Genomic DNA, 21691 nt, shown 5'->3' with positions numbered 1-21691 from the left:
TCATAAAGTATGACATAGGAATGGTCGTGACTTTGGTCATTTGGCTTGAAACTCATAAACATTCATACTTGATAGTCCATTTTGTGAAGTATTTTTTTGAAGAGTTGTCAAAATTCAAGTTTATAATTTTTCATGGCAACTAGTACACATAAAAAGACTCTATGGCAAAGAATTGACTTTTTTTTTACTTTGTCTTCATATTATTAGAATTTTCGCAAGATGGGGTGAAAATTGTAGGCACATCTTTCCATAGAAAGGTGTTGAATATTTTAACACCCTATACGAATCTTACATAAATCTTACTTGGGTACCTTAAAATGAGTTTTTGAATTTTTTAGGAACAAGGTATCACACACTTGTAGTTCAAATTTGAATTACTTTTGAGAAATCGCTAGAAATTCATTTAAATGGGGAAAAGTATAAATGAAGCTAGAAAAATCAAAGCCTTTCTACACAGCCATTAAAATATGTTCTAGTTTGTGTGAAAATTGTATAGGTGCCATTTTGAACCATAAATGTTGTACTTACTTCACAAAATACTTCATTTTTTGCATTGCAAAAATAGAAAATCATATTTTTATGAGAAAGGCCATGTGATATTATTGTTTCAACATGTTAAGGAATAGAAATGAAGATTACAGCAACAAGAATCACATTGTTTGGATTTTTTTTGAATTAGTTATGATTTTTGCAAGTTTCAGCAGTCTCCCAGGATCACCAATGGCGGGTTTGGGCTTAGGACAGCCACTGGTAGGTGGGGGTCACCAGTGGCTGTTCTAAGAGGTCACCAGTGACTGTGCACAATGACCGCCACTGGTGCTTGAGGCGGGGATTTTTTGAATGAAAATGGCCGTCACTGGTGCTCAAGCAGGAGTGGCGGTGATTTTTTGAAAGAAAATGACCGCCATTGGTGACCCTCACCAGTGTCGGTGATTTTTTTGATGGAAATGACCGCCACTGGTGACCTCACTAGTGGTGGTGATTTTTGGAATGAATATAACCGCCACTAGTGAGTGTTCATGGAAGGGGTATTCTGTAGTAGTGAACTAAAACTTGAACATAAACAATTTTAGGCTTCATAATATGTAGTTTTATCTAAGAGAAAAGTATATTTTTTGTCCCTCGACTTGTCGGAAAGTACGCAAATGGTTTCTCATCCATAACTGTTGAAACCGGACACCCATGGTCCCTTGCCCATTCTAAAGCGGTGTTAGTGCCATCATATCATGGTTTTGCCCTAGATTGTCATGTTAGCCTCCCAAATTGGCATCACTTTTCGTTTTATCTCTAGATTCAATTTTTTTCTGCCAAAAGATAATTTTTTTTTCCTAAACCAGTCTGGTATTTCGATGTCAAAACCATGATACTTCAACACTATGGTTGTGTTTGTTTGGGCTGCAGATTTTACAACTGCAGATTTTAGAATCAGCTGTGGCTGCCAGCTGCAGCTGGAAGATTAGAGCTGTTGTATGTTTGTTTGTTTCAGCGGTTGAAACGACTGCAGCTGTAGCTGAAGTGTGCTGAAATGACCTAAATGACCCTATTGTTCTGTAAATTGGATATAAGTGCTAATTGTACCGTTTTAAATGTAAATTATTGGCTTAAGAGTTGTTTTTGCTGCATATGTCATTTTTTCACTTCATTAGACAATGTGTACGTATGCCAATAAAATAATTCTCTCCGATACATATTAATTGTCTTAAATTTGTTCAAATATGGACGTATATATGCCTAAAAATCGTCTAGATACATGAATATTTCGACTATGGGGTAAAATATATTATCAATACATCATTTGGTTGCAAAATGTAAGGTCACAGTGGCGATATATTAGTTTCACCTAATACAATACTTGGTAACGCCAACACTTTTGGAGGAAAGAGACTGAAGAGAGAAGGGTAGCAGAGCACTGCCACGTCAAGAAACTAGAGAATTCAATAATCAATACTACATGAATCAACATTGCGGAGTTAACAGCGACTGCATCCCTGCAAATGAATGAACAGTGGACTGAAATCATGCTACCAATCACCACATCGAACTAATGGAATGAACAGCTACAGCCGCCTCCCTCCCTCGGTGAACATCACCGCGTGGAACTTATCGGGCCACGACGTCAGGACTGCAGGAGGATCATCGGTTGTCGCCGCCGTGGGATTGGGATCCACGTGGGTCGATCTGAAGCAGCAGCTCCGGCCGGTGTCCCTACTGCAGATTTGGAGGCGGCGGGAGGGCCGGGGGTACCGTTCCTCCGGTAGAAGGAGGGCGAGGGCGCCGGTCACCGGAGATCAGAAGGGCGGTGGCTGGGCTGGCGGGTGGAGGCGGGGAGAACTAGCCGGTGATTCATCGCTCGGGGAAGACAGATGGGGAACATAACGAACCGGTAAGGGCAATTAGTGCGTAGTATGGATTTTGGTGGGAGGGTAAACCAGTAAAAGACGTCGATTGGAGCTATAGCCGATTGAACAAGCCACGATTTCGGTGATTCTGAACCGTAGTGTATTTTTCAGGAGCGCTCCACGGAAGCTGCTAGAAGGAGCTGGGCCGAAATTTGATGTTTGTTTGGGCTCCAGCTTCTACAGCCTAGAATCTGTCGGAGGAGTCCAAACAAACGTACCGTAATACACTTCGCATGGAGGGAGAGACCATTGTTGTCCGGTTTTGACAATTGAGGAACAGAAAATATATAAAAAAAGTTAAAAGTACAATTTGTGTACTTTTCAAAACAAGTTGGGGGTATGAAAAATATTCTCTCTCTTTATCTAAACACTCTCCAAATGGACAAACGGGAGATCGTACTTGGAGATGCCCTCAGGCCTTGCCCCAAGAGAACCGGATTAAATTCATACCTTCTCTTTGTTTTGTCTTTGAGGGCTTTTGTATGCAGACTCTCCAAGTGTATCGCAATTTAATTGCGTCCGTCGGGTCTTGAACTCGAGATCTCTTGAATCTGATGCCATAAAGATTTTTATGCACCGAACCAATTCATCCAGAAGCTACGGGGAAAGAAGGACAACTCAGAAAAACTTCAACATATTTTGTGCTGTGAATTACTTTGAGTGAATGGAGCTCTCTGAGCACACATGTCTATCGTACCTTTCACGATGGATCCAGCCTACGCTATATGCCTATATGCGATCGATCGATCCCAACAACAGAGGTTGACTGATGTACACCGTTCGACACCAGCGTCTTGATGCCACCCACAGGGAGCGCGCATGCCGTTATCCCCAGCTAATGGAGCTGTCGTTCTCAGAAAATTAATGCCGCGGCATCTTTCAGACCAAACGTACTGATCAGGCACTAACTATGTTCTCTTTTCTTTTGCGCGGCTACTCGTTCTATAATTAACATTAACAAGGGGTGAAGTAGTGAGTGAGTTCTGCTTTACGGCTAGTGGGAAACACAAGTTGCTATAGGGCTCTGTATGTACAATTTGCAGCCAATGACGATCATTTGAGTGAAGACTCGATCAGGGCAAAAACTCCATGATCATGCCGATCTTACCAATCTGGTAACCTGTCATGCACGCACGCTCTACTGCTCTACTGGTGGTTCTCGTATCATTGCAGCGCCGGCGAACATATTGGCATCGGCATATGGTACAAGTTGCTTGGAGAAGGGCTGTCTGCAAGGTCGGTGGTCACGCAGGATAGTGTTTTCAGGGATGTTGGTGCCGACCGAGATGTACTAGCTAGAATGTACATGTAGTTCCTTTTATTATGAAAAAGGGACGAGATAATATAGATGTACCGACCGAGTGTGCGAAAAGACTCGATCTCGATCGGGAGCGGAGATACGGAGAGGGGGCAGGATCCCGTTTTCTAATCGCAAGTGCGACGTTATCCTCCCCTCCGCGGAAAAGAGATGCATTAGAGATAACTCCGATAAGCGAGCAACTGGCTAGCTAGCCAGAGCAGCGCGCCAAGTGGAGGCTCGACCCCTTTCCCTGTCCGTGCTTCTCCTTTTCGAGGATAAGCTAAGCTCTAGCTACCTAAGGATCGATCCATCGACTCGACCGCTAACAAAAAATCGGTAAAAGCGACCGGTCGACATGAAACAAACATTTCGATTTCGACAGTGTGTTAGCTACATGCCGCTGCACGACCCTTGGGAACCATTGGCTAGTTTATGTCCTTTTAGGAGTATGGTGCGTGCGTGCGTGCGCGACAGATTGGGTATAGCTAGTTAGGGGAACGCGCCCGAACGAGGAACACGCGCCGTGGCCGATCGGCCGCTTTATTTGCAGCGGCTGGGTCGATGTCCGAGTGGCCGATCGAGCTGACAAAGATGGCTAGCTAGCCTGGGCCGGGAATTCATTACGACCCCGGGAAGGTAGTAGGGCGTATCTGCTGCGCATCATTGTGCCGCGGACGCCAGTGGATTTGGGCCGGCTATATGTCGCTCGGGGAGGCTCGATCAGGCTAGTCCGCTCGTTCGAGCTAGCTAGCGACATCATGCAGACGTAGAAAGTTGATGGGGGCATTGCTTGTTTAATCGCTAATCAGGAAGCATGTGATCGATCTAATACTCCCTCCGTCATGAAATAAGTGACTTGGATTTATATACAGAGTATCAATTATTCATCCGTTTAGGTTGATAATCAATTTAACTAGCGGAATGTGAGTCGTTATACATGTAGCACAAAAGATGTGTCATTAAAAATTTGTTCCTGCAAATACAAATCTAATGATATATTTTTTGTGCAGTATAGTACATGCTTCCTTGATTAAATTGGTGATTGTGAATATGCACGAGTCTTAATTGATCCGTATGGATGTAGTTTTTGTTGATCATAGCGATTTTGAATATCGGTTCTCTCTCTAACGTATGGTTAATATGTCCTTAGGCTGCGTTTGGCATTGAGGTGGGTGATGATAATCCAACTTTTCCAACTAACATTTTACTATTTTTTCGTTTGGCTAACCAACTCTTTTGTTTATTTTTCTACAACAAATTAGAAATAAGTTCAGCACAAAACAGTTCAGCACTGCCAAACTGAGTCATAGAATCAGTAGAAAAAAAATAGAAACCTTTCTAAGAGGTCGGAGCCAATAAAAAAATCTTGTAAAAGGTAGTGCAAAATAATTCGTACAAATCTTGAATGCGGCGCTGAAATGCTTTAATCAAAGAGGCTGCTTACACTAGCACTCGGCTGTAAATTCATGTTTTTTTTCTCAATTAAAGGAGTTTAAAAACAAAAGGGGTTGCCTCATTGGTACATGATACACCAGTAGATTTCTTCGAATCTATTTTGACCAATCAAAGCTGTGCGCTAGTCTAAATCAAGTGAGCGCGCACACAGACGTGCAGTGGCATGAATCCTAATCAGTGCTACACGCGATCCTCCTTTTAATCATCTAGCAAAAGCACGCTAGATATGCGCGTCGAAATCATGCAACTAACCAATTATGCAACCATAACCACCCTTACAACTTGATAGTACCTGGAGGATTACATACACTAATACTATCATTAACGACCTCCACCCCAGCACAGCAAGGCAGCAACCCGCGGCCGCATCCTTCTGTGTCACATCGGTCACATGTACTTGCCCCGTTGACACCCTTTTTCCCTCGGCCGTCACCTCACAGCTAGGCTCTCACTCCCTATAAAACACGCACCCCCAACCCAAGACCAAGACCGTCATGCAGCTAGCAGCAGAGAGCCGTCAGCTCCCAGGCGTGTCGGAACAGAATGGCTCGAGGATATCATACCGCCCGGAGCTTCTTCCTCCTCGTCCTCATGGCCACTCTAGCCACCGGTAAATTAATCAACAATTGTTGATCATGATCGATTCAGCCAGCAGCGGCGGTCTGATTGATATATATAAGTGCTTACTTGTGTTGTTTTGTGTGGTTTGGCAGTGGCTTTGGTGGCGGAGGCGGCGTGGGTGGAGGACTACCCGTCGGGGGTGGCGTGCGGGGTGACGATCCCGGTGGAGCAGTGCGACCCAGGCGACGCGGCGGCCAACAGCGCCTGCATGGACCTCTGCCACTACGGCGGCTGCCGGCGCGGCGGACGCTGCGTCTCCCTCGGCCTCCTCGCCGGCGCCGGCCGCGGCTGCAACTGCAAGTGCTAGCTCTTCATGCCCCGGTCCACGTCTTGACTCTCCCGTGTCACTTAACCAAACCAGCAGCAGCCCGTTGTTGATTCTTCCCGGCTTTTTGTTCCTTCCCTATGTACTGAGTTGGTAGTAGAGGCTGCAGTAGTACAACTAGTACGAGCTGTGTATTTCGTCGTTGGGTATTTGCACCTGCACTATCACGGTCGGTTGCTTTTCTTCTTCGTCCCTTCCTTCCTGCCTTTTGTGGTGCACAGCATAAGCTAGCCATATATGGATTTTGAGATCCAAAAGAATCGTCGTCAGGTGCCTTTTGTTCCCGTGGCATTTGCCTTTTGGCTTTCCTTTTTAGGGATCTCGGTCGTGCTACCAACTCGCTGCTCATGCCTGCAATTATCAGACGGCCACTTACCTGCCAGAGGCGTACTGTTTGTCCACTGTTCTCTTCCTGTCCAGAGGATGACAGGGAAGAGCGGATTGACTGCGCTAACAGCCTTGCAGGGCTTGTATGGTTCTCATGAACAAGATGATAAAATAAGGAACCACTCCATGCTTCACGATCGAAATGAACAATAGCAGACCCGAGAAAGAATCAGGCATGTGAACGATACATCAAACCATGTTTCTTATTACCCAGCAGAGAACAACACACAAAACATATCGGCAAGTTTATCTTCAACAAGTTATATGATCCAAGTCGTTTATGGCAGACAATTCGAGCAAATTACAACTTAATACATCACAATCACAATAAACAGGTGAAAAAGAGTTACAAGGTGAAAGAGGCAGCAGCACTACAAATATCTTCTTCCTTTTTCTTGTCGTTCAAATCCTATACTGTACTGGGAACCCGACATGATAGAAAACCTTATTCACACTTCTGTAAACACTACAAACTGATCAGGGACATTGCATCGGAGGTGCTTTGTCCCTTTAATGGGGGCTAACAAGCATCATGTTGCCGGCAGCAGGGACCTCCAGACAATAGCACAAACAGGGACAGCCAAACAACCGCACATACCTGGGGTGAGCGCTGTGATGTTCTAAACCCCAAGTACACTGATCAGGATGGCTACATCAGATATCAGCTCAAGTAAAGGCGAAAAGAACAGATGCACAACAGGTTGTTGATAGGCTTTACATTTCTTGGATAAATGTCACCATCCAGCACTTTTACTAATCACAGGCACATATGTACATCCCTGGGTCTGCGTGCCTGTCTGTCAGCACTGCTGTTCTGGACACGGGACACAAATCCCACGACACTGCCGGTGGTACAGGTGCAAGATTCCAGGCAGACCTTGGGGCTGCAGGATGCAGAGTAATGTATTTACAGCTACTGTACAGGGTTTTGGGCTGGCCTGCCGATCAAGCGACATTGCTGAGGTAGCAAACTACAGCGAACTTGCCCCTTGACATGGAGTAGTTCACCATCAATACCACATCCATCATGTGTATTTGGGCCGGCCTTGAGTCTCACGGATTTTACCTGAAATTTAGAACAAAAGTGAGCTAAGGAACAAACAAAACAGTTATCAGCAAACTTGTATGGATGGACAATACAAAGAACATGACAGGTCCGAGCAAAACCATGACAATTTCACTATAAGAGTTAGCAGTTCAAACTTTCTAGATTTTTCTTTCACCATGCAAGGTACCATCAAATGGTTTAATGGTTCAAGAACATGAAGATAAATATTATCGCTACACACTTAAGTAAACCCAAATAGTTTTGTAGCTAAGGAATATGAGTGACAAGAAACGGTATTATGGAACGAGCCAAGACCAAAAAAGAAGTTTCCCGAAATTAATGAAATAGGAGTACGTAAGTAGATTGGACACTTTTTAACATCAAAATATAGTAAAATTGAATATTTTTGTGATGAGTAAAATTGGATGCTCGATGAAGATAAGGAGCCATATCATACCTTTAAATATTCGACATGTGGAAGAGAAATGTGTTTTCCAAACTGCAAAAGCACCAAAAATCTTAATAACCTCAGCCTCCCACTTCCGCCAACCAACAGCAGGTCCAGACAATTGTCATCATATTCAGCCTTGGGAGCAACAACCTGGGAACTTAAACTCTGCACAGTCTTGCATGAATGGTTGCAAACCAATACACCAAGATAACGCCCTTTCCTAACAACCCATCTTTCATCTAAGCTTGGCACCAGTTCCTTAGTCAGACCAAGCTCGATGTCATCTGATGGACCATGTAGCTCAATGGGAGTCTCAGATTCCCAGTTATGTTGATTATCCCATTTAGGTTCCATATCCCACTTGGGTCCTGTATCCCATGCAGGTCCAGGATCTGAAACTGTGGACGATGTGTCTTCTTTATCATGCGTTGTAGTGCCCCTAGACGACTTCGTATCATTTGTAGTAGTCAAACCTGGCCATGCTTTTTCTGTCCTTGACTTTGATTTGGATCTACACCAACTAGGAGTCGAGGCCTGAGGATGGAGCACTTCTTCTGGTTCTTTGAAAGTACTCGTCCTCCCTAATGACAGGCGTTTTGATTTCGGGTCAAGTGCACGGACAAGTTCAGAGGGTTCATTATTAGCATGGGGACTAGAAACCTCCGGTTCTCCCCCAGACATTATACTTGTAGACATGACCGAATCAATGCTAGATAAACTTGAGGCACGTGGTAAACATTCTGCTCTTGACCTCTGAACTACATCATCATAGAGGTCCGATGTGTCAACCTTTTCTTGCCCTTCCACAGTTTTATGCTCAGGTCCATCAGCATTCGATACTGGAAGGTACTCCAGTTCAAAACTGTATTTGGGCAAGCACAAGAATTTCAGAAAACCAGCTACAATGTAACGGAGTGGACCAAAACGCTTCTGGTATTTCTCTGAGAGTTCAAGAACTGCAACGGATAAATGAGAAGTCACTTTTGTAGTCCACATTTGAGCAAGGAAAACTAGAAATTACCAAAGGATTTAGTTCAAGAAGGTAACTTTTAGATGACCAAAAAGAAGAAAAATTCTGAAATGTCAAATATGTGGTTACCATCGCTAACAAAACCAAAATATGATACAGTTGTTCCAAAATGAGTAGTGCCACTCTGAATCCATTCAACAGAAAAAACATCAATAGGTGTAAAACCTCCCTGCGACCACAAACAATTTAACGAAAATTATATAAGAAAAATTGAACGAACATTACATGGAACATAATAAGTTGACGATGCAGTTGCACAATAGTTAGTATCGACATGAAACAGTTAAAATTTATATGGTGGCATCTCCTAGATTTTCACTTTTTATAAAATGACCATGTCACGTTTTTTCCTATGCAACATTAAACTTGTTACATAAGTTTTTTCCCAATACTATAAGCTAATTTCTACCAGAGCAAAAAAGATGGACTGTCCATCTATGTTCCCCCTAATGAGTAACTATAGGAAAGAGTGTCAAATTTCCATAAGTTGATATATGATACAAAAGTCCTTTCAACAAAACCGGCACGTGTTGCAATTAAAAACGTGAATACACCAGAATTGAGTAACAAAGTAACAAGAACCATCTCTGAGGAAGTGTTAGATAGCAGCCAGCATCAACTAAGACAAAGGAGGTGTTAAGTAGCAGCCAGTATCAACTAAGGCAGGTGAAACTGACACTTCAAGTGATGAAATGGGGAGGTTTGGCAACTAAAATGCACTACTGCAAGCCACTTAACCACACAAAGGAATAGCATTGGAGCAACACTGTGGTAACAAAGGGTGGTAGCATGGTAATAGCTTACTAGGATGGCCCAGTGATCAGGCCTGCCAGTGATACAAAGAGTCAAGAGTAGTACTAGGATGGCCCAGTGGCACACACTAGCACGTTTGGAGATGGCAGGGTGAGGAGCAATGCATAAAACAGACTTCAGACAGCTCAGACCACACAGTGCTACCCGTTAACAATTCAGCAAAGGCATTCAAATTCAAGAACGCAGGTGAACCCAATTAGTGAGGAGCACAGTAAAACAGTCATGCAGAATAGCTACAATGAAACATAGAGGTGCGGGAGGAGCGGTGCTGTATCACTGCATAAGTCTTTTTTTTTTGAGGGAGTATCACTGCATAAGTCCATGGTGGAGGGATGGCATGGAAGTCTAATGAGCAATGGAAAGAAGTAGCTCACACGTGATCATGTGAGGAAGATGGATTGTCTAGGCAAGTGCTAGCTGCCTGATATAGACAAACAGAGAAAAGAGAAATAATATGAGAGCATCAACAATAGGACATGTTGTGGTCATGCAAATTTGGGTGAAGCTCCAACATGAAGCTAATAGTAGGGTGCTCATGGAAAAGTACCAAGACCATTCGAGCCATAGAGGGGCCTGTCAATTTGAAAGGAAAGATGAATATTACATATAAAAGAAATGGGAAGGAAGACATCGAGGGTACCAGTGTCTTCATAGTGCACAGGCACCATTAACCACAATTGTTGGGATTTAGCTGAACCTAATTCACTGTTATTATTTTTACATCAGGGAACGAATAGCCAAATATATATAAGAACATGAGGTATCCTACCCAGCATGATAAGTACTCCCTCCGATCCATAATAAGCGTTGAAGATTTAGTACAAAGTTGAGTTGTACTAAATCAGCGACACTTATTATGGATCGGAGGGAGTAACATTTAGGCTCTTCAGTAAGTAGTTATATGTAAACTTTCAAAGGGGGGTCAACACATATACATAAAATCACAAGTTTAGCAAATAAAATGTTGTTTACCCTGACAATTGACAATGCCGCAGAAATTGGATCTTTAACACCCAAGACTGTCCACACTAGTGAGTTATCAGACCCTGCAGGTATTATACCGATTGGAATGGAGACTGACTCATTTTGATCATCTCTGCACAGAAGACCATTGAGCACCTACAGAATAAGCTGATTATTGCATCAACTGTAGTTGGCATATGCATATCTATTTCGGTAACAAGGAGAGGGTGACTTAAAGAAAAGTAGCAAACAAACAGGTTCATCAACTGCTCATGACAATACACAAGGTTTGATGGTAGAAAACATACATGGCCCTCAAATGTTAAAGTAAGTCAGTAGTGCCACCAAAACAATTTAAAACTTTTGAACATGTACAAAACCCAGTAACTTGATTTGGCTTAATGAACTCTATTTTTTTATTGTAAACCGCAGGGAAACCCCAACAGCAATTTTATTTAAAAAGAAAAGAATAAGCCCATCTAGGTATGTGCAAAAGGCCGGAGGAGGGGGGGGGGAGGACATGCAAAACCATATTTTATGAACTCTGAGTTGTTGCGGCGTAACAAAGCAAAATATGATGTATGCTAACTGTCCCTTCCTCTAAACAAACTTTTTATGTCCCTATATGGGCTCATCGAACCTAGTAATTCCCAATGGAGTAGGTCAAGTTGGGGAGCTAAAAGGTTGATAACAAAATAGAGGTGCATAATTTATTTTTGTGTCACTTTCTTCAAAAAAAATTGGCTGGGGAGTTAAAAAAAATCCTGAGTATTCTACATTCCTCATTAACAATCTTCATTGTTGGGTTGCTGTTACGAATGAAACTGATATTCACTACATAGAGGAATTTTACAAAATCAAGATGGATTGAGACTTGTCACTAAGATCATCTTTTCTAGTTGGTACACCAATTACACTACAGAAAAAAATTACACAAGAGAGGCCAACAAAGAAGAATATGCATGTAGTTAATATACTAACCTCATTAACAATTCCATCGCCACCCACGCATACAATTCCTAGCAAGTACAAGCAAAAGGTGATTCAGATGATCAAATGTACTCCCTCCGATCCATAATAAGTGTTACAACTTTGTAAAGTTGTACTAAATCCAAGACACTTATTATCGATCGGAGGGAGTAGAATACACAGGAAAGATGTTAAGATGAATATACCATCTGGACAGGTACTGAAATCGATAGTTGAAACAAGAGATTTTGCATGACCGGCATGTGTAGTTTTAACCACTTCCATCTTGAAACCTGCAAGCTGTCTCTAACACTTATTATTATTAAACAAAAAATTGAACTGTAACAATAAAAAATCTTGTAGAATCATGTATCCTACCAGCGTGATCCTAACATTGTATTTGACCACTCTCAACGATATAACAGTCAACGTGACTTGGTAATTTTTTAGTTCGTCATCTTGTCAGTTAAACACTTACACTAAATTGCTCAGTATGGCAGGTACAAATGGTAAACAAGGAAATATGATAACCATACACAGAAACAAGTTTTTGAGTATCTTTTTAAATCAAAAAAGGTTTTTAAGTTGAGCGAAGATCATTCGAGCAACCACCTTTGAACAGGAGTGTCGCCCTACTAAACTTAATCCTCAAAGCATGCTCATCAGCTGAATTAAGATTCTCTTTGGCAACCACCCAAGTAGATGTGATCTCGAGATAAGACACATGCTTCTACTTAGTAGACATACCTTAAATATGGGCTCCACTTTCCCGTGGAAAACTTTGCTAGATCTACCATGTCCAGATCGAGGATTCAAGATGACAAGTATCTTTGGTGGAGATCGACATTTCACATAAGGATCAAGCATGGCATCAAATGGAATGAGTTCAGAAGAATGCTTCTTGCTAGATGCCATGGGGTGAGGTAACAGATTTACATAGCATTGTTGATCTGCAAAACCATTAACCCACTGAAAGGCCTCATGGGGAGCTGCAGATAGGAATCGTAAGTCCTTTTGGGATCTTCTAGGCTTCATAAAGCAGGAAAGACCAATGGATCTTTTTTCAAGAGGGCATGCATGCACAGTGAAATGCCGGAGTCCAGAATTGTATGATACCTGTAGGGTTAAGTTAATCAAGATCTTAGAATTGCTCTGATGTAATATGCTTGCGGTAAAAGTTTAGAAACACATAAATGCAAGTTGCAGACTGAAGTCAGTGAGCTAATAACTTACAGATACAATGTCCTCAAGCTTAAGGATGTTAGAACCCCATACAAAAGCTTCAGTGGTGAGCCTAGCATCATAGCAGTTGCCGCTAGACTGTTCAGCTGAAACACTTCTACCTTTGTAATCTAATGTAAGCTTCCCAGAGCAGACTTCATATCCTAACAAATCAGACTTCTCATCTTCAATTCGGTTATCATGCGTGCTCGCCTTTTCTTGATCCTTGATAGCATCTTCTGAATTATTTTGCTTCAAGAATTTAGCATTGCTTGTTTCTGGAAATACAGGAGAAGGGTCTTGCTCTGCTGCAGTTGGAGATCGCCTGCTATTTGTACGACGAAAAACTTTATGGATCAGTCCCCTTGGTGATGTAAGTTTCTGCTCGTGATTGTCAGACTTCTGCATCTCCGTCTTCTAAGAATAAATGCAGCACAAGAATAACATTGGAGCTACATGTTAAGGAAAACCATACAAGAACAAAGGCATCACTCTCCGAAGTTCATGGGAAGCCATGTATGACTAAGCCTGCAGAATACATGTAACAGAACATCAACCATATAGTGATATACTCCCTCCGATCCATATTAGTTGTCGGTATATTACATGTATCTAAACGCTTTTTAGGCATAGATACATCAATATTTGGGCAAATTTGAAACAATTAATATGGATCGGAGGGAGTAACAGATATGCGCCTTAGTATGTAGTATCAGAAGTGACTGTCAATAATTGATCAAAGTGCAATGAATTCAGAGTCTCAGAAAGTATACAAACCTAAAGAATTTTTACCCGACTAAAACATGTTAATGCATCATGAATGAGGACTGAGTATAGTTATGTTTATCCATAACTGACCCTACAGGTCAGGGTTTCTAGATCCAAAAAAGTAAATAGCCACCGTTAGGGCTGTTCAAAAACGGGTCCAGCTGGATCCATGGGAACCGGCTGCAAGGGAGGATTAGTACAAAACTCTTCACAATCTGATTCGCAGGCTGCCAATCTAGCTCAAAGAAATGAACTAATGGATTACACGGTTTGAGTCAAAACCGTTTAGAACAGGCCTCGCCACCGTTTGCCAATAATCTCTATTTGAACTACACCAGGTGTACAAACATTTGATAAATGGAACTCAAACACTGGATATGGTATTTAACTGAACACCTGGCATAACATAACAAGCATGTGCCATGGATGACGTACCCACCAGGATTGCAGGTTACCCGATGTAGTGCTTTCATACAGCATTGTAATACTAACACTGGTCAGTCAACTGGGAAATAGTAACTTCTAGACGAACGGATACAGACATACATTTAACCTAACTTAGTATACTCTAAAATCTAGATGACGGAGAGGAAAAAAAACTATCATATAGCATTTGCATGCCCCAGGTTTGGTCATCAAAGCCCAGACATTTATAATACTATCGTAAGTGTCATGACTTCTGAACACAATACTTCATACAGCATATCTAGCAAGGGAACGCTAAAAACAGTTGGGAAATGCTTCTAAGGGTCTCTAACCAATAGATAGGGACTAAGGAAAAGACTACAAAGCAACCTAAGGGAACATCATGTTAGGTACAACTTGGGATGGCTATTGAAAAATATACAAAAAAGCGAAAAGGTTTGTCTACCTAACTTGAGCAATCTGAAGGCAAGCAATTTTCATTGGAAGGTGCCAAGCAACTTCTAACAAAGTGTGTCCCATTCCAGCTTTAAAGGTGTCACTAACAGCTGTGGTAAGGACAGACAGCTGAACTTTAAACAATGGCAGTAAAAGTCTACATATCCTAGTTCAAAAATCACAAGGGTATCTTCTGCTAGGTGAAAAAATAAAACCTTAGAGCTATGCACGAAATTCCCGTGGCAATACACAATTCCACATGGCAGGAGCAAAGGATTTGCCCACAACATGAGCAGCAGTACCTCATCACATGGGCGGAGGACCCAGTAGGGCAAGGTAGGGCGGCCGCCCTGCCTTGATTTTTGCCTCAGTTACGAATTGGGGGATATTAAGGAGATGAAACGGGGAGCTAAAGAGCGGAATCGGCTCGTGGGGTGATGGGAGGAGAAACGGTCGGGAGCGAGAGAATCGAAGGGGAGATCGACCGGCGGTAGCGGCGCTCGCGCGAGGGGGCTGGGGCGCTCGGCAGCTGGATGGGCCAGAAGGAGGAGGGAGCGGTGGCGGCGCTCTCGCGAGGAGGAAGACGATCAAGGGGCTTGGGGCGCTCGGCAGCGAGATGGGCCAGAAGGGAGGGGTGCGGCTCAAACAGGAAAAAGAAGAAAAGGAGAAAGAGCCGGGGCTCCAGCCCAAGGGGAGAAAGAGAGCGCAGACCGGCAGGTGTGGTTGTGGCCATGTGGTCTCCGAAATCCGAATACATCTGAACTCACGAAATCATTTTCTTTCCTCTGTATACTTTGTCTATTTATTTGTTCTTTTAACCACGACTCAAGAAATGCATTTTACTGATTTTTATATACGACATCAATTTCAATGCAGGTTCAGCCAACTTAGCAGCAGCGAATTTGACCCCTTATGGTGATGAGGTCGATTGGTTCTCTTCAGTCACGCGAAACGCAACTCCTGTCCAAATGAATCCATTTTGCATTTACATGAGTGCTCGTCCGTGCACACTGCATGAATCTCGTATGCAAATAAATTACTACTGCCTAATTTCAATCTTAACTCTATACTAATGGTTATTATGGACTTTATGTGAATTACGTACATTGTCAACTTTATCCTACCGTTTATGTTGTTGCACGTGTCGTGAGAACCTCCTGAGATCCGATGGGTCGTCCGCTTCGTGCGCCATGTTATTGTCTGGTTGGCTTTCAATCCATATTGGGCAAAACAAGATGAGGCAAGGGTAAAAAAAAGAATAGGCTAACAGGTGGGGACTCGTGTCCAGTTCATCATGGTGTCCACATTAACGCCTATATAGGCCTACCTATGGCCAGACGTGTCGGATACGCTATCAAGCAAGAGATTCGGGCATTTTGTTATAACTAGTATCACATATGTTGTTTTATGAAGAAAAATAATGTTAAAAGTCGTGACGAAATGTTATAACTCTACCTGAATATGGTGTTTGTGCAATTGACTCGAAAGCAAATCCTACTAACTCAACCAAATGAAAAAAAAAAAGAGATCCCCTCGAAATTGCAAGATGCTTCCATGAAAACCCCTCTGGTCAAGCTGGAAGACTCAAGTGGGATTCTCCCCTGATCAAGTTAAGGTTGTATTTGTTTGGGCTGCAGCTTCACGGCTGCAGATTTCTGAATCAGCTGTGGCTGCCAGCTGCAGCTGGAAGTTTGAAGTTGTCTGATGACTGTTTGTTTGTGCGGCTAGTCCGGCTGCAGGTGTAACTAAAATGTGCTGAAATGACCCTATAGTTCTGTAGATTTGGAATTAGTGCCGACTATAGTGTTTTAACCGTAAATTAGTGTTGACTGTACTATTTTAACTCTAAATTAGTGCTGACTGTTTTAATTGTAAATTAGTTGTTTAAGAGTTGTTGTTTGGTGCAGATGATCCTTTTTCACTCCATCAGACAATGTATACACATGACAATAATTTTGACACCTTATACCATAGATTACTGCAACTATATTTTCTTCACATCGTTCGGTTGCAAAATATTTGTCATCATGGTAGCACATTAGTTTAACCTATTACAGTCATGCTCTCTTGGGACCGTCGGAGCGTCGGCAATTATATCACGAGTTGCATCCGTCGCGACATTGTGAATCTGTGAATATATTGAAGAATTAGTACAAGTATATATAACAAGTATATATATTTTATCCCATATATACATCAGAGAATAGTGAGCATTTAGACAAAAGAATTGCACATATTCACATCTCAAATATTTTTAACACATCCACACAAGTTTATATATCAACGTGAGTGCCAAATCACTGGAAATCATCATCGTTTTGCACTAATTTCAGACAAGGTAGGAGCAAAATCATCATCATTTTGCACAAGAACAGGGAACAAAGAAAAATCACTCGCAACACGAGGGGGACGTCTCACCTTGGCTAGCTGCTGTTGATGGCAAGGCAGGAAGCTAACAGGCAGGGGGGAGGTGCGCACGAACTGGAGCTGCAGGGGGCAGGGCTGAGTGGAGCAGCAAGATGTTGGGGATGATTCTCCAGCGGTCGGCGGGGCCGAATTGAGCAGAACGAACTGCAGCAGCAGGGGGCAGCGGCTCCTCTCCAGTGGACAATTTCGGACAAAGGCTACAGAGAGAACAAGGAACACAGAGGAATAGCAGGCAACAGAAGGGGGACGGTCTCTCACCTTGGCGTCGCTGCTGCAGGAGAGGGAGGCGCCGAGCTGGAACAGCAGGGCGAGGCGCCGAGCTGGAGCAGAAGGAGGCGGGGCCGAGCTGGAGCAGCAAGCGACGGCGGGAGTGGAGCAGCAGGAGCTCAGGGATGAGTCTACGGCCCGCGGCGGCTCGTATCCAGCAGTCAGCGGCGGGCGGCGGGCGCGGTGAGGGGAGATCGACCGGCGGCGGCGTCTTGTCAGCACCAACAACACTTCGTCAGTTCAGGCGTTCGTTCTTCAGCTATCAAGCGTTATCTGCTCTCGCTGTCATTTCCTTGCCCCCTTTTACCTTACTGTTGCTTGCTACTGCTTTTCTTCCTCACTTTACCTTCCCGGCTATAAAGCCTTGTAATCGCGAGGACAGAACTATCTTATTCCCTATTGTGTAACTCTAGCCGTAATATGAGCAGGCCGAGAAAACTAAAAACACCAAAAACATCAGAAATTCCCCAAAATACCAAAATAGTGCTCCTATTTGCTGTGTTCTTCTGAATCTACTTGCTTAGTTCCTGTAATCTCTTCAGGATCTGATAGTGGTATCAGAGCCACACGCTCCTTGGACTTGAATCTGCTGTGTGAGGTTTTGTTGGTAAGGGTTTGTGATTTCATATTTCTGTAAAATTCCTCGGCTAACTTGATCCGCCAGAGATTTGAGGGTTTGTGGGTTGGACAGAGATCTACAGGTTCGACTAATTTCCTGCTAGTTGAGTAAAATCCCTGTTTTTCTGTATCCCTCCCTCCCTTCCCTATCATGACCAAAACAGCAAGTCCCATCGAGGCGATGACTGAAGCTCTTGAGGCCCTGAAGGTGTCCATGGATCAGATGCGAGACCAACAAGTCGCCAGTGATAATCATCATGAGCAAACGTTAAAGGTACAGCAAGAGTTCAATCATTCCATCACTGATATGTTCAAGCATAACCAGGACAACATGAATCTGTTTACTACTCGCCTTGATCGCCTTGATTCTCTGTTAACCCAACCCAACCCATCCACACACAGCCACACCACCACCTCAAACATCCAACACCTACTCCCCACATCCAGCCATCATACACCCCACCCATCCAGCCAGCCACATCCTCCACCCATCGGAACAGCCAAGCTCTACAACCCACAAGGTCACCCAATTAACTTAGATGGCACACCTATTCCACCTACTAGATCTCCAGACAATCAATACAACCCTATTTGGATGGACTTTAACATCAGGCAAATGGCAGTCACTGCACCTTCTGGTAATTGGGTAACTTTCATTGATGAGACTACACCGACCCAGCATTGTATTGTTTCTACAGAGGAAATTCAGAAGTTACTAAAAAAGGGTGCTAGTGTGGCTGTTCTACATGTCATGTTCTTGTTCCACCTGCACTACAGCAACTTCTGCACAAGTATAAGAACTTATTTATTGAACCTACACAACTTCCTCCTGTCAGATCAATTGCTCATACCATTCCTTTGGTTCCTGAACACAAAGTTGTGAATCAACGAGGATACAGATTACCACATCATCAGAAGGATGCTATGGAAACTATCGTGAACCAATTATTGACTTCTGAATTGATCAGACCAAGCTTGAGTCCTTTCTCTTCACCTGCCATACTTGTGAAAAAGAAAGATGGCACTTGCCGTATGTGCATTGATTACAAGCAGCTCAATACCCAAACTATTAAGAACAAATATCCTATTCCTATCATAAAAGATCTTTTGGATGAATTGCATGGAGCCAACATCTTTTCCAAGATTGATCTTAGATCTGGGTACCATCAGATTCGAATGAACTCTACTGACATACATAAAACAGCTTTCAGCACTCACAGAGGTCATTATGAATTTGTTGTGATGCCATTTGGTCTCACTAATGCACCAGCTACGTTCCAAGCATTAATGAACTCAGTGTTAGCACCTTTCCTCAGAAAATGTGCTCTGGTATTCTTTGATGACATTCTCATCTACAATACTTCCATGGCAGAACATCTTGTTCACTTGCAACAAATTTTCTCAATTTTGTTGGCAAACAAGTTAGTTGCTAAAGAAAGCAAATGTGTCTTTGGACAACATCAAATTGAATATTTGGGCCACATTATCTCTGCTCGGGGAGTCTCTACTGATCCCAACAAGATTACTGCTATTGTGAACTGGCCAGCTCCTAAGAACCAAACAGAGCTGAGAAGCTTCTTAGGCTTATCTGGATATTACAGAAGATTTATTCAGGGCTATGGAATCATCTGCAGACCAATGTTTGATGCTCTTAAGAAAGATTCTTTTCTGTGGAGAGACAAACAGGAAGCAGCTTTTCAAGAACTCAAAACAATTATGAGTCAAGCACCAGTATTGGCACTACCAGATTACTCTAAACCATTTGTTTTAGAGGCAGATGCTTCTGGCTATGGTATAGGAGCAGTACTCATGCAACAAGGCAGACCATTGTCATTCATCAGCAAAGCTATTGGCCCAAAAGCAGCTTCAATGTCTACCTATGACAAAGAAGCACTAGCAATACTAGAAGCACCGAAGAAATGGAAGCACTATTTTGCAGCTAGTACTCTTGTTATCAGAACAGATCAACAGAGTCCGAAACACATTCATGAACAGAGACTGACACAAGGTATTCAACACAAGTTATTAGTCAAACTTTTGGGGTATGATTACACTATTGAATACAAGAAGGGTAAGGATAACAGAGTTGCTGATGCTCTGTCCAGAGTTCCCACACATCAACACCTGTCAGCTATCACAACAATCACACCAACATGGATTACAACAGTTACTTCCACTTACAACCAGGATTCAGTCAGTCAGAACCTTCTAGCTAAACTTGCCATCAATAGTGCTGCTATGCCCGATTATACCTTAACTAATGGTATAATTAGATACAAAGGCAAGATATACATTGGTCTAGTTCCTGAATTTCAGAACAAGCTCATTAGTACATTTCATCAATCTGAATTAGGAGGACACTCTGGCCAGTGAGCAACAATTCAGCGACTGAAGCTACTATTTTACTGGCCTCACATGAAACAAATAGTCAACAAATTCATTCAGGAATGTCCAGTTTGTCAGTTGAACAAGGGAGAACACTGCCATTCACCTGGACTCCTACAACCACTTCCCATCCCTAAAAGACCATGGTCTGACATATCCATGGACTTTATAGAAGGCTTACCAACTTTTGAGAACAAGAATATGATATTAGTGGTTGTTGATAGAAGAACAAAGTATGCCCATTCCATTGCTATGAAACACACCATCACAATACAACATGTTGTCAAAGCTTTTACTAACAACATCATCAAACTACATGGGCTTCCCAATGTAATTGTCACTGACAGGGACAGAATTTTTACAAGCCATCTCTGGCAAGATCTGTTCAAAGCTCTGGGCATCACTTTGAACATGAGTACAGCTTACCATCCTCAAACTGATGGACAAACAGAGCGGGTCAATCAGTGCCTTGAAAACTACCTTCGATGCATGACTTTTGATGCTCCCAAGAAATGGCATCAGTACTTACCAATGGCAGAATGGTGGTATAACACAAGCTTTCATACAGCTATTGGCATGACACCAATTCAGGCACTTTATGGCACCACTCCTCCGATGATTGCTGAAACAGCTTTACCTACCAGCTCAAATCCAGAAGCACAGGACATCTTGCTTAGCCAACAAGCCACTGTGCAACTACTAAAGGAGAACTTACTCAAAGCTCAAGAGAGAATGAAACACTCTGCTGACAAGAACAGAGCTGAAAGAACATTTGCAGAAGGGACTATGGTCTATCTTAAGCTCCAACCATACATGCATACCTCCTTGAGCATCCATCGATCCTTGAAGTTACACTCCAAATATTATGGCCCTTTCAGAGACTTGGAACGTATTGGTTCCCTTGCTTACAAGCTCTTGCTCCCAGATGGCTGTCAACTGCACCCAGTTTTTGTCGCACCAGTGGCACCCAGGGTACCACCGTTGCATGACGCGTCGGTCGCCTCACCCGCTCCCCGGAAGGATAGCGCCTCGGGCAGCACCGCACAAGCTGCCCGGCAAGCCACCAGCCCGGCAGGGCTAGCCAGGCTGCGGGGGTTGCCTTGGAAGGCAACAAGAGAATCCCCGTCTGGGCGCTCCTCGGGAAGGTCACTTGCCGGGGAGGATGTCCCCGGGCGCGGGCGATCGCTACAAGGACTGTACCAAACGGACAGAGCATCGACGCCACGTGGCCGCCCGGCGGGTTCCCTGCGCGCAGGGCTTGTCAGGGCGAGGAGTGAAGCGCAAGCAAGCATTTAATGCTCCGACAGAAAGGGGATTCCCCGTCTAGTCAGCCCACAGTGACTGGCCCGCTGTGAATTCTAGGCACGTAGCGCCCTAGTTGCA

The 21691-nt window shown here is 43.3% G+C and overlaps 2 protein-coding genes and 1 long non-coding RNA gene across 4 annotated transcripts; 1 reads left to right on the top strand and 2 right to left on the bottom strand.

The window, feature by feature from the left end:
• The first annotated feature begins 5587 nt into the window (after positions 1 to 5587).
• LOC100840436 lies at positions 5588 to 6407 on the top strand. The gene is made up of 2 exons (XM_003571925.4): positions 5588 to 5764; positions 5868 to 6407. The coding sequence occupies exons 1-2, from the start codon at positions 5698 to 5700 to the stop codon at positions 6080 to 6082; spliced, it is 282 nt and encodes a 93-aa protein (XP_003571973.1). The 5' UTR covers positions 5588 to 5697; the 3' UTR covers positions 6083 to 6407.
• Positions 6408 to 6670: 263 nt separating this feature from the next.
• On the bottom strand, positions 6671 to 14975 carry LOC100840129 (sphingoid long-chain bases kinase 1). Of its 2 annotated transcripts, none has more exons than XM_010236613.3 (9): positions 14914 to 14975; positions 12995 to 13510; positions 12509 to 12877; positions 11968 to 12061; positions 11774 to 11811; positions 10802 to 10948; positions 9086 to 9185; positions 7993 to 8942; positions 6671 to 7553 (listed from the first exon to the last, which is right to left on the bottom strand). In XM_010236613.3, exons 2-9 carry the CDS (start codon positions 13388 to 13390, stop codon positions 7401 to 7403), a joined length of 2247 nt encoding a protein of 748 aa, XP_010234915.1. In that variant the 5' UTR covers positions 13391 to 13510; positions 14914 to 14975; the 3' UTR covers positions 6671 to 7400. The 2 variants fall into 2 exon arrangements, with proteins under 2 accessions (XP_010234915.1, XP_024316989.1); XM_024461221.1 differs by lacking the exon at positions 14914 to 14975 and adding an exon at positions 14186 to 14572.
• Positions 14976 to 16555: 1580 nt separating this feature from the next.
• LOC106866437 lies at positions 16556 to 17668 on the bottom strand. Its single transcript, XR_001406797.2, has 2 exons — positions 17030 to 17668; positions 16556 to 16739 (listed from the first exon to the last, which is right to left on the bottom strand). It is a non-coding gene; the product is annotated as an uncharacterized LOC106866437 (long non-coding RNA).
• Positions 17669 to 21691: the final 4023 nt, after the last annotated feature.

The sequence above is a fragment of the Brachypodium distachyon genome, chromosome 3 (assembly GCF_000005505.3).
Source record: "Brachypodium distachyon strain Bd21 chromosome 3, Brachypodium_distachyon_v3.0, whole genome shotgun sequence".
In the NCBI taxonomy this organism is placed as follows: domain Eukaryota; kingdom Viridiplantae; phylum Streptophyta; class Magnoliopsida; order Poales; family Poaceae; genus Brachypodium; species Brachypodium distachyon.
This window is presented reverse-complemented; position numbering and strand designations above follow the sequence as displayed.